This window comes from Anticarsia gemmatalis, chromosome 17 (genome assembly GCF_050436995.1).
Source record: "Anticarsia gemmatalis isolate Benzon Research Colony breed Stoneville strain chromosome 17, ilAntGemm2 primary, whole genome shotgun sequence".
In the NCBI taxonomy this organism is placed as follows: Eukaryota; Metazoa; Arthropoda; class Insecta; order Lepidoptera; family Erebidae; genus Anticarsia; species Anticarsia gemmatalis.
Window position 1 is genome coordinate 10,187,571 of NC_134761.1, and position 15,688 is coordinate 10,203,258.

At 35.9% G+C, this 15,688-nt stretch overlaps 3 protein-coding genes across 4 annotated transcripts in view; 2 read left to right on the forward strand and 1 right to left on the reverse strand.

Moving 5' to 3' along the window:
* The window catches only part of LOC142979742 (uncharacterized), a 77,709-nt gene extending 65,065 nt beyond the window's left edge, over positions 1–12,644 (forward strand). For both annotated transcript variants that reach the window (XM_076124861.1, XM_076124860.1), the window contains exons 2-3: positions 8,586–12,073; positions 12,153–12,644. In XM_076124861.1, the coding sequence (XP_075980976.1) occupies positions 8,802–12,073; positions 12,153–12,492 (3,612 nt within the window). In that variant the 5' untranslated portion in view covers positions 8,586–8,801 and the 3' untranslated portion in view covers positions 12,493–12,644. The remainder of the gene's footprint in view (positions 1–8,585; positions 12,074–12,152) is intronic.
* Positions 12,645–12,954: 310 nt separating this feature from the next.
* LOC142980227 (oxysterol-binding protein-related protein 9) overlaps positions 12,955–15,688 on the forward strand; it is a 117,648-nt gene continuing 114,914 nt past the window's right edge. Inside the window, exon 1 of the mRNA XM_076125565.1 lies at positions 12,955–13,152. Coding sequence (XP_075981680.1) covers positions 13,051–13,152 — 102 coding nt within the window. The 5' untranslated portion in view covers positions 12,955–13,050. The remainder of the gene's footprint in view (positions 13,153–15,688) is intronic.
* The window catches only part of LOC142980163 (very long chain fatty acid elongase 7-like), a 40,348-nt gene continuing 38,878 nt past the window's right edge, over positions 14,219–15,688 (reverse strand). Inside the window, exon 5 of the mRNA XM_076125494.1 lies at positions 14,219–14,401. Coding sequence (XP_075981609.1) covers positions 14,219–14,401 — 183 coding nt within the window. The remainder of the gene's footprint in view (positions 14,402–15,688) is intronic.

The window sequence follows — 15,688 nt, forward strand, 5'->3', positions numbered from 1 at the left end:
CGCGAACGTGAATGTGGACGGTTTTCACGGGGTCCACGCGCGTTCACGCCTGTTCCCCGATCAGAGTCGGTATTAAAGTCCCGTGACAAAGGGTTCGCGCGGCGTTCACGCATACACATACACATTCACGGCCCCGGCGCAGTTTACTCTGGACTATAAAGGGGTACGGACCGTATAATGCGCTCAGCTTTTCAGATTATAGAAAAATGGTGTGAGGAACAACAACTTTCTTGTTTTTGACATCTATATAGTGGTATAGGGACACAGCAAATAAAGTTATCGCAGCAGCAGCTTCTACGTCCATTTCGCGGAGGGCTTCGAACTATTGTGAGCATTCCGTGAATGTGGAGGACATGGAGTCGGTCCGTGAATTCACGGCGAGAATACGCGCGTGAATTCACGGCAATAATGTGGAGCCGGCATTAAAGTTTCTTGACCATCAATTTAATCGTATGTACATGCATACAAAATTAACACTACCCAGTGCGTGCGAATATAAAAGCAGTATGCTAAGTTTTACATTTTAGTAATATCTACTGTCTTTACCCTTATTTTCAACCAATGACCTTAAACCCTGATCCACACACATCAATTAATCCATTGTTCAATCAATTCCCAGATCACTCGATCATGCCCGTTGCCCACATAACCCGCTTCCCTCGATGTTGTTGTAGTTTCCCACTATTTTCCCACTGTATTCCCACTCCCGACTTCCCACGGCCTGGTAAATTGCCACAAATGTCAGTGTTCAGACCACGGAGGTAGTATTAGACTCGATTAGTGGTCTGTATGAGGAAGCGATTATGGGTAAACATTGTTGCGTTTGCTTGTAAGAAAGCGTAGACCATATTTATACTTTTTGCTTTTGTCTGATAAGTGCAACTGTTTACTTTCGTTTCCAAAATTTCCTGATACAAGCATGGTCTAAGTACTTGATATAGTTTGTTAATTAATAACTAAATATAGTAAATATCATTTATTAATGGGTTAAAAACATAAATAAAACACACGTTAAGAGGTGCGGAGTGAATGTGAATGATGCAAAAGCAGTTTGTAGGGTCGTAACAAGTGGTGTTTTTTGGCCTCTGCCTGTCCTGCCTGTTAAGTTAATGATTACTGAAACATTTTTCGTTTATTGGATTTTTTAAAATCTCTAATATAATGGTTAAAATGTAAACAGTGAGAAAATAAAAAAATAACTGTTGTATTACGTCAATATAGGAAACCGAGTGAATCCCCGATTGTTAGAGCTTCAACAAGTGCATTCTACCTGTTGCTTTAAAAACTGTTGAACATGTGTAAACATATAAAACGTACAAGCTACTGTGTAAATTACAAACACCCAGATTTATTTACATTTAGATCTTATCAACAAAATCTTTTCAATATTTTACGCTATACATAGAGCAAGTGGAATTTGGGCTGAAATTCGTTCGTAATTGTAATTTTATTTTGCGAAATCGTTCTGATTCTTTTACTATTAATAAAATATTTGTAAATCATTTTAATTACGATCAAAAACGGCGGCTTTACTCAATATTTAATTAAGCAATGATCAAGAACCATACAGCCGTGTTTACTGCATAACACTTGGTGTGCGTCCTTTCATATTAAATTGTAATTTATTTCATTAATCTTCTTACGTAATACGTTCAATGAGAAATCTTCGAAAGAATTATATTTCGTTTCTTTCGTTTTAAGTGTTAAGTTTCGCCATTGATTTTAACCGCAAAGTTTTCGAACATGGTTGTAATCAAGTGTTTGTATTAAACTTCATTAAAATTTATTTTAGTTAAAAGCTGTTACGTTTAAGATTACCCAACTACTTAGTTTTGGCTTTTTATTACGATGGCTTGCGGACACCAATTTCTAAAACATCCTTAATATTCATAAATTTTATTGATAAAATGTTTAACAAAGATGTAGAAGTATTAGGAGCTGAATTTAGTCGACCGATTTTAGATATATTATTGGATCCTGTCTACTCAGTAATGTGTTTTTACCAAGAACAACAGTATTGTTTGTTGTTACAACACGCGATGTCGATTTGTCGCGCGACTACCTACTAAGTTTTGACTTCTGGTCGACAGACCCACGGCGTTTGATATACTGCCGGTTTCACTGAACTCTCCTAAGTGCTAAATGGCTCTTATTTATCTCAACTTCTTATAATATCTTAAATCTTTTCATAGCATTTCCAATCTTGCTATTTATCACTATCAATTACTTTCCTCTAGTATCCGTTGAAAAGGTAATAAATACATAATATTATACCTTAAATACGAAAATATTTATATCTGAAATTAATCGAATAAACTTCGATAATTGCTAACTGGGACTACATAATAAAAACGGAAAGCCCTTTCACTGAGAAATCTAGATAAATGGCGAAATGATTAAACTAGCTTATGACTACGGCTCCGCCTACGTTGCTTTTCTTTTGATGAACATTTCTATGATAAATCCCTCGCGTGAATATTTAATATATCATGCTGCTAAATGCTAATATGCATACATACATACACGCACTCAAGTAAAATAACGCCTTTTTCCATAGGTAGGGACTAACACCACTTAAACCATCCTTGCAAAACTCCTAACTCTACTTCAAGGTACACGCAAAATTTTGCATTAAATTTTAATACCTCAGTAATAATTTTGATTTTAAACCCATTAATTTGGTGAGAGTGATTTATTACACAGCTCTCTATTTTAACGGTATTTATTCGCCTTTCAATTTCATTGAGTACCCTGTCTCTTGGCTGTAATAATGTTGATTAAAACTGGCCTGGAGGCTTTTAAATTATTAGTATTTTGAAAAGGATAGTTTGAGATGAAATTGTTTTTAGAAATCTTTAATATTGCTATTTTAAAAGTCCCGTGTTATTACACTTGCTCACCAAGATGAAGAAATCAAAGCTGCCTTATATGTTTCTTTTAAAATCTATAACGCTTATTCAATTAAACTCGTACCGATATAAAAATTGCCTATAGAAACACTCAAAGAAAAACGCTTACCTAAATTTTGATGGGGTCGTGTCAAGAATTTCAAAACTTTAATCGTATATAACCACAAAATAAATAAAATACTTATAGCTTTAAACTTTTGAGCCTTTTAAAAACCTCAAAATGATTTTATTTGACCCTCAATTATCAACTAACGTATCAAAATATTCCTAACACGTTTAAAACACCTTAGGTACGAAATGTTCGGTATCATCGTTAGCAAATTCAATGCACGTAAAATAACAGAATTTCATCATTAACCACAGGCTTTCAATGTACATACATAGATATACCTATTCCGCCTTTCAACTCCGAATGTATACATTGTGAAACACACACGATTCGGTTTAATTGAGATGAGCGGAGATGTGCGAGGACGTTTACATAGTGTAACATGTTTGGGCAATTATTTTTTTGTTCAGTAGTAGGTACTATGTTGTGACACCATCACGAATGGGAGATAGATACTTGATATAGCTTGAACTGCATAGTTAATACTTGGTATAGCTTTTTCTCAACTAAAGCCTTGAAATACAAGTGATGAGACAAGCGCAGGATCATAAAAAATTACGTACCTACTGAGGTGGAGGCCTATACTCAACAGTGGGTAGAAATGCGCTGAAAAGATAAATAGATCGAACTTTTTGTCATATCTCTGCATAACTTAAAAGAGAACGATCACTTTATATTTTTCAATATAAGAATGTTATTATTGTTAATATAAAAAGTACCTATGTATTTTTTCTGTGTGGTCTACGAAATGATAATCTTAATCAATCTTTCGAGTTCGACGATAGTGTGATTAATGATTACATTAGTTATTGGTTTGAATGCTTCTTATTACTGTTAAGTTGGCAAATTGGCACAATAAATTGCTACCAAATAACGTTACCCAAAAACAAACGGACTCCAAACCAATTAACCTTTCAGCCATCCTCAATTCTTACCAAACCAAATCAAATGAAGCTGATTCACGTTGTTTTTTCTACCGGGCAATAACTGAGTCATTTCAAATAGGTCAGTCAGATTGCGTGCGTAATTGCAGACGCAAGTTGATGTAACATGTAATATCAGGTAATATGTAATTGCGGTCTCGTTATTCTAGAAAAATATCATTTGGTTAGTTATTTTGTGTGGTCATTTTTGTAAGACCTAGGTTGTTAAGTGGAGTAAGTTGATTATGAATTAAGCATGCTTTTTTGCACTGATAACGTTCAATAAGAGCTGTTAAAAATGTGTCTTCGCGAGTACGACAATCACCATACTTAATCATATAAAATGTTCGTGACTTATACTAAAACCTTCTTCTTGTGTCACGTTATGAACAGGATGAAAGTCTAACCCCCGGTTTCTGAGTAGATTTAGCGGTAGTTTATCTATTCAATAACGTTTTTTTATATAAAGTTTAAAGCTATTAAATAGATAAACTACCGTTAAATGCATCTCAGAAACCGAGGGAAAAGACTAGTCTAATGGAAACTTTGAAATGCATATTATGATACCCCAGACCAAATAAACAAGCATATTTGTTTGTTGTATTGAGATCAAACTTTCAATGACTGGTGGTTTCAAACTACAATTTAGGTATAGTTTCCAGATTGCTAGTATTTTTTTTTATCCTTACAGTATGTAGCAACGCAATTTAAATATAATATAATTATAAACAGTGTCATAATAAATACACACATCAACAAATTCCCACTAGCAAAGGATAATTTCCCGTGGAAACAACACAATCGCGAAACACTGAACGTTTGTCCATTTTGTTGCAACGATGATGGTGCAACCACCAGGTGCATGGGAAGTGCAAATATAATGCTATGTGATGCAAAACGGTCACATTATGGGATAAATATACTCGTGTTTATTCACTGGTGTGAGCTTTGTCTGTCATAAGTTTGTTTTCATAACGTATCTCGTGATGGAACTGTGAAATTACTGGAAAATATCAAATTATTCGTACGAAGGTAGAGCGATGTTGATCAGTTAAGGCAATGTAGTATAGAGGATTTAAATTGTCTTATTTCAGATTGATTCTGAATTAGGTACCTATTTCCAATACCCAATAGCTTTTCTTTCAGTTTAACTTAAGCTGTTTAGCTGTCCAAACCTTACTCTTATTTTTTCCGCCCAGGATTCTGCCCTCGTTTGTCTCTTAAAAGGGAAACATTAACATGTGTGATTTAGTTAACAGCTATATAATTAAAAAAAACCTTTCTCAATAAAATCCTTGACTTAGAAAGCGGTTCGTATTGATAAATAAACAAATTTACAGAAATATTGAAATATCCTCAGTAAAAGCCAGTATTTTCTTATACTCCTTGTGCGTTACATATTCTATAGCTATGTTTATTGCACAAACGTTTGAAAGGTTAAACACGGCAATTAAACAAAAGAGTGAAACTTACTTTCTTGTTCACAATAATTATGTTCTAAGTATCAGTTTTATTACTGTCTATTGTTAAGGGTTACATGTTTGAGAGTTTCACTACACACACTTAGTACAGACTTGTAACTAAGGATGCCAGACACATATGTATGATTTCCAAAACAATTATTTTGCCAATCCTGGACTTTACGACTAGCAAACCTACTAGATACAAATTAAAATTCATCTTCTAGTGAATCTAATCTTATATCGTTATCTATAGGTCATATAAAACAATCAAGGGCACTTGGCTAGCGTGGCGGACTCTAGACCTAACTTCTCCTAGTTAGGGAGACTCTTGCCAAGCAGTAATGGGTTAAAAATAATGGGGACCTGAGATCTGGGGAAAATAGGTATGATGGAAAACCTATGTGTATCGAAAACTTTTCAAAATTAAACTGGAAAGTCAATAAAGGTGCATCTTAAATGCCAACAGTGATAAAGACCCTACTTGCGAAAAATTGCAGTTCTTAAAAATTATGCCTTCAGAGTCTATATAGAGCTATCGCGATAATCTTACCCAATTTCGATACCGTTACATTCCAAAAATATGTTCAACAATGGCTCACTGAGATATAAAAATACAAATATGGATACGCAACCTAATTTAGCAAGAAATTTAATTTTCACCACCTACATACGGCGAATAAAGTTTAAAACATTCCGCTTTAGGCCGACTGGCCGAGCAACGATCACTTTTACTTTTTTCAGTGTGGCAACACTGTACATAATGGGTGTGTTGTAAGTTTTAAAAATGCATTTTGCAACGTGCATTAGGTATGTGAATTTAGTTATTGTGAATAGTGTAATTTGGCGAGAGGTGCTAAGTGCCATTGCGAAGTTTTGTTAGGTAAATAGCTAAATTTTATCCAACTTTTTGATTGTAGAAAATGACTATATTATAAATAATACACGCAAAGGCTGACTTATTTTTTTATATATTCCTTTGATATATGAATTTAACTTAAGCGCTTACGTATGAATAACATCACAGGATATTTGCAAGCATACAACACGGCTGTTAACAGAAAGAAACTACGAACAAATAGACCTAGTTATTCCTTCCATCTGTTCTGTGGAATTCGAACCACCGTACAGTGCCTACTAGATAGTATACGTAGTAATTAACATCGCTACCTTAACATACAATGTTTTTTAAACTTACTTATCATAGACTTAACAATTAATACGACCATTGATCACGCAACAAAGCGAAACACTTCATCTCATAGAAACATTAAACGGAACACAAATCTTAATACGTGTTCCTAACATTCTAAACCAATATTTCATACAATCTCCATTAATCTTAACCCAAACTCGTTTATTCTCAAACAATAAAAAGTATTTGACTACTATTATTAAGGTCCAACAAGGATGGGCAGTGAATTCCATAGCTTTCAGTGGTATACTTTTAATCTTATTGGAATGTTGACCAACTGGTTGACCAACCAAATTTCCTTACGCCTATAGGTCCATGTTAAGAGCTACAAGCGGTTGACGCCAATATACGCATTACCTTACTTTGAGGAAATGTATGTCTTTAAACGATATAATTAAGTAGGTATTTTATAAAAACGTGCTGATACTGATTAATGTTTAGCAGTGATAATAAAAATAGGTACTTAGAATAAATACTATTAATAAAAACTTAATTTGTTGTTAAAAATAACTTAATGTGATGTATCGACTTGTATTGAATGTATGTAAAAAATACGATATATAAGTATATTTAACACTCATATGAAAAATATAATATCTATGGCGGGCGTATCGCTTTATTCTGACTTCAATAAAATGTGTCGTGTAGGACACACGAAAACGATCACAACTGCTTTACGATTACATCAAAGTATAAATAATCAGTATGATTACATTCTGAACACAGAAAAACAACAAAATACTCTCGATCTCATTTACCTATCAATCTAAAGCGTTTCATCCACCGATCGCTTGCGCGCATCACTTGGATCAGCCGGGCCGCGTCGTACCGCGTCGACCCAAACTGGGCAAACATCAGCCTTTTCACATTAAAACACTTTCTCTGAGTTACGTCGTATGCGCTTGTACGTCTTCGTAATATTGTTTGAATAAATATTTTATTTTGATGTTTTTTATTTATTGTTGGCGCGTGTTTGATATTTAATTGTTTACGTAAAACTCATAAAATGACATTCAAGAGATTTAAAATAGAGAAATTAACAAGCTGATATGTGCAGACAGATGTTTTGTATGCGGTGGGAATCAAACCCGCGATGATGTTGACGATATAAATTTATAAAATCAACGTATTATTAAGTCATATTTGATAAATTCGCAAGTCTTTTCGCACTATCGCGACTATTTTATTCATCTAAAATATTTCGGTACCGACTTAACATCTAATGAAATAAACAAAACGTCGTATCTCTAATGATGCAACGTATTTACCTAATGAATATTGAACCTGAACCAATTAATATAAAACTCCTAACATTAAACTCAGGTTTATAGTTAAACCAAGTTTAATTCAACGACGGCTATTCTTTCACTCAAATGAAGTACATCAACTAAACCTATCATAAACATCAAACAAACAAACAAGCTTTTCCACTTAAGAGATGTGCCATGAAATCGATTCTATTCAGCTATTCACACAGTTATAGGCACATCACTACGTTTGTTATGGAAGACACGACTATCGTCAACAATAAATGTTATTGTTTTTGTAAACCACCCACGATTTTTAAACTGCTTAGTTTCAATTAAGTAGTAAGAATTGATAAGGAGGATGTTAAGTTCAACTTACTGATAGTACCTACGCGGGTCTAATTTGCTGGAGATATAATACTATTAGATATAATTTTATTAATCATATCACTCCAAAAACTAAAAATATTCTATATTTATTTTCTATAAATAAGAATAGAAGTACAAATTACTGAATGAATGAATGAGGGATAAGCCACAAATAATCATCATAAAATCTCGCAAATAAAAAGATAATACCAATTAATTATTATTATTAACATTTCCCATGAGTAATTTTATCACAAAACTGATTGTTATCAAAGTTCATGGAAGAATAATGTTGCCAACTAGAAAAATATAACTGTACCTACACTCGAATCGAGTTGAACATCGATTTATTTATTTTCCTTTCTTGTTTCAGGTCACAGCTTTGGCTGTGCTCAGCATAGCATCGGCGAAAAATTCAACGGCAAAAGCGAAACCGAAACGACAATTAGATAATATACGAACACAACAGAACTTGCAATACTCCCTCGTGCTGCCACACTCAAGAGTACAACATTATAGAGCACTGAACAACAACCGACGAGTATCCCATGGATTGCCTAAAGAGAGATTACCGCCTTACGCAGTCCAGATGGAGCCTGTTGTACAATATTCCCAAAAGGATCCTCTGTATGACCCGACCCAGGATAACTTGGACGATGGCAACAAAAATGAAATTTATGCGCAGTCAAAGATTTTGAATATTCAAGACGGACCCATCGAAGGTTATGGACCACCATACGGTACTCTGCCCACAGCTCCTCTATACAGCCATGAACCCCATCATCCCCATTACTACGAAGCTCCTGAACCGATTATCGAAATTATTATTAAGGAATCTAACGAGTCACTGCCAGCACCTCCACCTCAGCCAGTCCCAAAGAAGAAGAAGGAACCCGTGCACGTGTTCTACGTAAAATATAGCAAGGACCCTCATTCAAAGGACAAGGTTATTTACGAGAAGCCAATCCCTGCCATCACTCCGCCAAGCAACGAAGAAGATGAACACGAACACGAAGATCAGTATGTCACTGTAACACCTGAACCTTACGTACCACGTGAAACTACTACTTTAAGGGCTATTATCAAACCCGAATCTGAAGTTTACCACAGTGACAGTAGTGTAAAGATTTCTTTCGGCAGTGAAGGACGTCACTACAGCGATAGACGTGAGGGCCACAACACCCATCACTCTGAAGATCACGAGGAAACTGCGCCAAAACCAGCTATTGCTCATCCTAATCAACCCTTGGAACATAGTCATCATAGCCATCCTCAGCTGGAACGTTCCGTATCGCCTAAGCCCCAACAGATCTTCGACTCAAGCCCAAGACCAACCTTTAGCCAACCTCATCCCCAGCCTTCCCAATCCAGTCACCTGCAGCTTTCCCACTCCTTCAGAGCTGGACCTCAACAAGCTCAAAGCCGTATCCAATTCCAACCTCAGCAAGTCGCCAGTGAGCAACAGCTCCCTAGACAGGGTCCTTCAGTTTCTCCTTTCAGACCTCAACAACAATCCTTGACTCCCAGAATACCATTCAACCAACCAACTCCTACCTTTAACGCTGCTTTCTCTAATGGTCCTGTTGGTCCCATCACGCATTTCGGTGGCCCCACACCTCAGAGTCCCATTGGACAGGCTTTCCCTACCTCTTCTGTTACTTTCCCCAGAGCTAATAATGGTCCCGCATTCCACTCCCGCAATAACCCACCAAACTTTGCTCAAAGGCCTCAATTCAACGGACCTCCAAGAACTAGCTTCCACTCTGGACCCCAAAGGCCTTTCCCAGGACAATCTAAGCCTACGTACTTTGATGATCCTAAATATTTACAAGAGAACTACCACACTATTACAACTGAACAAGTAGACCCACCTAAACACCAACTTCTGCCCAACAGACCAGTGCAGAGCTTCAGTTCTCTTCCTCAACCTAGTCCTAGCCCAAGCACCCAATTCCAGGAACATCGTCGCCCACCAATCCTACCCTTGAACCAGCAACTTCCTCAACAAAGACCCGCTCAACAGTTCGTTGAAACGATTCACAGCAAACCTGCCCTCACGATCAGTCCCAGTCCTAGCTCCTCTCCGTTCTTCAACCTCAAGCCTTCTCCTCCACTAGTAGAAGATAACCGTCAACCTTTCCAACAACATGCTCAACAACCTCAGCCTCAGCAACAGTTCAGCTTCCATCAAGGACCACAGGCCATCCCAAGACCTACACCCCAGATTCCTCTTCAGCAACACTCATTCTCGGCCTCTCCCTCACCAATTCCACAAAGCCAATTTATTCCACAACCTTCGTCCTCGCCTTTGTTCAATTTCCATCCTCAGCCATCACCAACCCCTGAGGTATACCGTCATCAAGGCCCATCCGAGAGACCACAGTTCCAGCAACATGGACCGTCTGAGAGACCCTTCAGTCAGCATCAGCAAAACATTGGTTCATTAGTTCCTAATGGCGGCGAACTTGTACCCTCTGTATCTAAGTACGAACAACACATCACGGTCAACGGTCCTACGTCTCAGCCATTCAGCGGTCCTACGTCTCAGCCATTCAGTGGTCCTACAGTACAGCCATTTAGTGGTTTAGGAGAGCCCAGCCCTAGTCAGCCTTCTCCGACTCCTAGTCAACAAGATCAGATTTATCAACACCAATACCAGCAACAGCAGCTCCAACAACAACATCAGATCCAGCAACAACATCAAATCCAGCAACAGCAACAATTACAACAACAGCAACTTCAACAACAACAGCAATACCATGACGCGGAACAGGAGCAAGTTAGGTTGCAGTTAGCGAAAAACGTGCAAAAGCAGCAAGAAGAGATTCAACGACTTCAAGCACAATTATTGTTAACCCAACAGCAGCAACAAGTACAACAACAGCAAATACAAAACAACTACCAACAGCAGGTCCAAGCTACATCTCCTAGATCCCAGTACATCCAAGAGAGATCCCGCCCTCACCCTACTTTCCCCACTAGTACCGCTTCTCCTCCCTACTATCAGAGTTCCAGGACAATCGAAATAAAACCAACTACACCAAAGTATGTATCATCAACACAAAACTCAGTAAGCTCAACACCCGAACCTAAGAAGGAAGAGAAGAAGAAGAAGCCTGCCTTTGAACTCCCCGATGAAGTACCTGATGATCTTCGTGAACAGCTGTTGTCTTCGGGAATCTTAGATAATGCTGATATTAGCGTGTTGGACTACGACAAAGTAGGAGAAACGCCTTTGGAGTCACTGCCGCCAGATCAGCTCGCCAACTTCTTCGGTGCTGGTGGTGGACAGCAAATAGCCTCAAGTGAAAACAGGCCTGTGTATGTGAAGCCTAACGGAGATCGCATTGAATCTCGAATTGATGATGACTTAGAAGATGACCAAGAATTCGCTGCCTCAGAGAATGTGCCCAGCTTTGTTGCTCCACCTTCCAAAGGCCAAGCTGTTGAAATGAAAGTTGTACACTTTGACCCTGAAACTAAAGAGGGCCAAAAAATAGCGAACGAGTACATTCAGAAAAATGCGACTCAAGTCGACCCTGTAGCTCTTAACGATAAAAGGTACAACAGGTACTTACCTCTGAAAGTGAGCGGTAATCAATTCCCGTTACCAGACATTCTTAAGGGAAGGAAGATTACGTCAGTGGTCGTACTAGCACCAGTGGAAACAGAAGCTTTGGGGGATCATTCCAGGACAGAGAGAGCGGCGGCCAGCGAAAATTTGAAAGGAATTAAGTTTGTTGCTGGTGAAAGCTTACAGGAATTGTTGAAGCGCCCGACAAAAGACAACTTCGAGAAGTGGTTGGATGTTGAAAAGAAAACCGCCACTGACTTGCAGTCCGTCGTCTTACTTGTTACTGGGTAAGCACTTTTACCTATATCTTTTTTACAAAAAATATAATCTAAAAATGTTTTTAACAAAATCCTTGTGTTTTTTCAGAGATGGCGATGCTACCGATGAAAAAGAAATCTTCATGTATGACATCGCATCAGGCAGCGTGAATAAACTCAGTGGTGATCTTTCCAACGCTTTTGTTGAAGCTGCAGAAAACAATTCCCTTAGCAAGGATATTGAGTCATTGGCTATTGAGGGAGAGGGGACTCCGGAGAGTTTTAATAAAGATTCAACGGATGATGTGGCAGGGGAAGGTTCTGAAAATGTGCCATTATTTGTAGACTTATCAGGCTTAAGCTTAGACCAGGGAAACACGAACCAGGTCTCAATATCATCAGGTTATAGTAAAACGAAACTTGGCAGATCGTTAAGACGGCATTCATGAGCGAAACGCCTAATGGCGAATGATCTTTGTAAATAGTGTAGTATTAGTATTACTAAATTAAAAAATCAACGCGTTTGTTGCGTATAGTCGTAATGTTTTTTTTTTACAAAAAGTGATAATGGTTGTACAATATAAAATAACTGCCTTTTAAACTTTCTTTTATTTTATCCCTTGACACACTACAAGTATACGACAAAAGTAAGTTAACCACAATTTGGAATACAAACTTTCGAGTAACATACTCTATTATCATAATTATAAATATTTGGTCTTAATAGCTTATGTCTGCTGCTAGTTTCTTGAACTTGATTACCAAATCATTAAAATTAAACCAGTATTGTGTTTTAAATACAAACATAATAAAAACACACTTTTAATACAAGAATCGAATCAAACGATATCGATATATTCGGTATAAACATTTTTCGCATCTGGCAGTACTGTTGACACAGCTGTCAAACATATGGATTATTTATGGTGGAAGGATCGTACCGCAGTGTGAAATTTGCAGTCTTTATTATTTTCATGTATTTTGATATTTGTTTTTGATTTGTAATCATGATGGAAGGTTCCTTAAGTAAATGGACAAATGTGATGAAGGGTTGGCAGTACCGGTGGTTCGTGTTGGACGAGAATGCTGGCCTGCTTTCTTATTACACGGTAAGTGACGTTTCATTCTCACGTATCACTAGTTTATCTCGTCAAATTACGAGATTTATAAATGATTATTTCTTCATGATTTATGTCAGTACCCGTCAGTGATAAATTTGAGATTATTTATCCGAGTATTCATGATTTGTGTGCAAACTTTGGACTAACCTTGTTTTGCGATAGAAGTAAGACAACAATAGTTATACGTACTTCAATAAAGTTATATTTGGACTAAGCTAATTATCCGTGACCTATATTAGACGTTATTTATCGATTTACGATTATGTTTAGAAAAAGTAGCAATGAACTTTTGAAAATTTGAATCTTTTAGTGTCAGTGTCAAGGTTAAGTGTTTGTTGTTTATGTGTACCATAGATGCCAAGGTGAGGCAAAGGCCGACGGTATAATGCCAGATTAAAAACTTAATTATATTCTCTATTATCATGTACCTTTGAAACTAGGCTCTATGAGAAGGTTAACTGGCCAGTATAAAGTTTACAAAAGTTGGCACAGGTTTCTTATAAGATTTACTTAAATTATTCTATTTTAAGATCTATTATCCATTCAGCATTGAATAGTAATTAGCTGTAGTTTTACATTTAGTCAATGACAGATGGGACTCACTTTGCATATAAATACTTAGGATATTTCCTGTAGTAAATTAAACTAATATATCACTACAAGATGCTGACCTAATACCTGGTTTGGTACATTCAGAGATGTCTATGTATTGTATAAATATTGTGAGTTACTTATATCATTATTATAGGATAATTTTGTCTGAAGAATAGTTTGCCATTTTTGATAAACTATGTGCGGATAATCTGTCAAGAAACTAAATTAAAATTCAGACTTAATTTAAATTGGTGTCATTAATAAGCACAAGTGCTGAAAATGATTAATATCAAATCTAATTAAGTAATAAGATGTAGGAGGCATTCATATTAAGCAGGAAGGTTACAATAATAGGTTAATAAAACACAAAATATTGTAACAATTTATTAATTATGTTTATAATTTATTACCAAACTTTTTATACAAAGACTACTATTAACCACACATATATTTTTTACATTTATTTTATTTTCTGAACACCATTTTGCTCATTCTTCTTTAAGTAGTTCTTTTTATAGAAGTCGTAAAACATATAGTATATGAAAATAACATTTGGAAAATACAAGTATGTGATACCGGTCGGTGCGTTGCAGCTTGGTAGAAATACTTGCGATGAGTATATTAACATTGTTGTGAATTGCACCTGTAAGTAAGAAAATTATATTAACCTTTTCTTTGATATCGGTAATTTATGAAGAAAAATATATTATTTATCGCTACTTTATGTCTCTGGATTTAATTTGAAGATGTAGATTATATTAGTATAATATTCTTCCATGATAAAGGTACTATGTAGCAGGGGCTGCAGCCTTTCCCGGGGTCCAGGCACAAATTATAAATAATAAAATAGTAAATAAGCTTTACTATTATCTAAAGGAGGGCACTGTATTTTTTTCCTTGTAAACAGTGTAGCAATTCACATTCTTCTGCAAAACAAACTTAATAATTGTCAATTTGGCTCATTGTTAGCTCTTACAAACTTTATATGTTGTACTACTTACACAAGATAGATAAACAAACAAACACACTTCTTGCTTATTAGTATGTATACAAGTCTTGATAATATTATCTGTGACACAACCAACTGACTGATAATAATATCTATTGTTTATTCTTACAAATAGATAATCCTTATTTATGCTTATATCCAGAGAGTGGCTATAAATAGATACATTATTTCTATAGAAACTGAGACATATTAATAATTGAGGGAAAATAAAAAAAATCTTTTATCAACTTAAGTTCCATGTTATTTATTGCATAATCGCGATTGAAATGCTGATTAAACAATGCCATGCACTTTGGTACCAATAATGCTGATCAAGGGAAACCCACAAAGGTATATTGTTGCTTTAATAGGCAAATTAAGAGTCCTTGATAAAGTTGGTATGAATAACAAATTATTAATGAATAAGAATATTTTATAAAATCTTAAGACCAAAACTCTCTCATTCTATATTCATATTCAGGTACCTTCATAATATAATAGCATGTCACATAATATACTTAGCCATCCTATGTATTGAGAGCTTATCAATTACTCCACATTATACATGCAAATCACTAAATATCTAGTTCAAAGATGTTGATAGTTAAATGCAAATTAGTTGATTATTCTAGCCCCTATAATACTGTTATCTATGTAGGTGATAACTTTGATAAATTAGATCATTTTTCTAAATTAATCTATTTATTTGGATGTACTGGTTTGCAGTATTTGGTATATTGTATCATTTGACAGATAAATTAAGTAGTCCACTACTGTACATGAAATTTAAATAAAAAAACTTGTTATTGACGTTTTTTGTTGCATACAGATATGCGATTACTTCACTCAATTTGATAGACTAAAAGCATGCATTAATTTTCATAACTGTATATAAGACATCATTATTTTTAGAATATCTTTATATTCCAATATCCACAATGG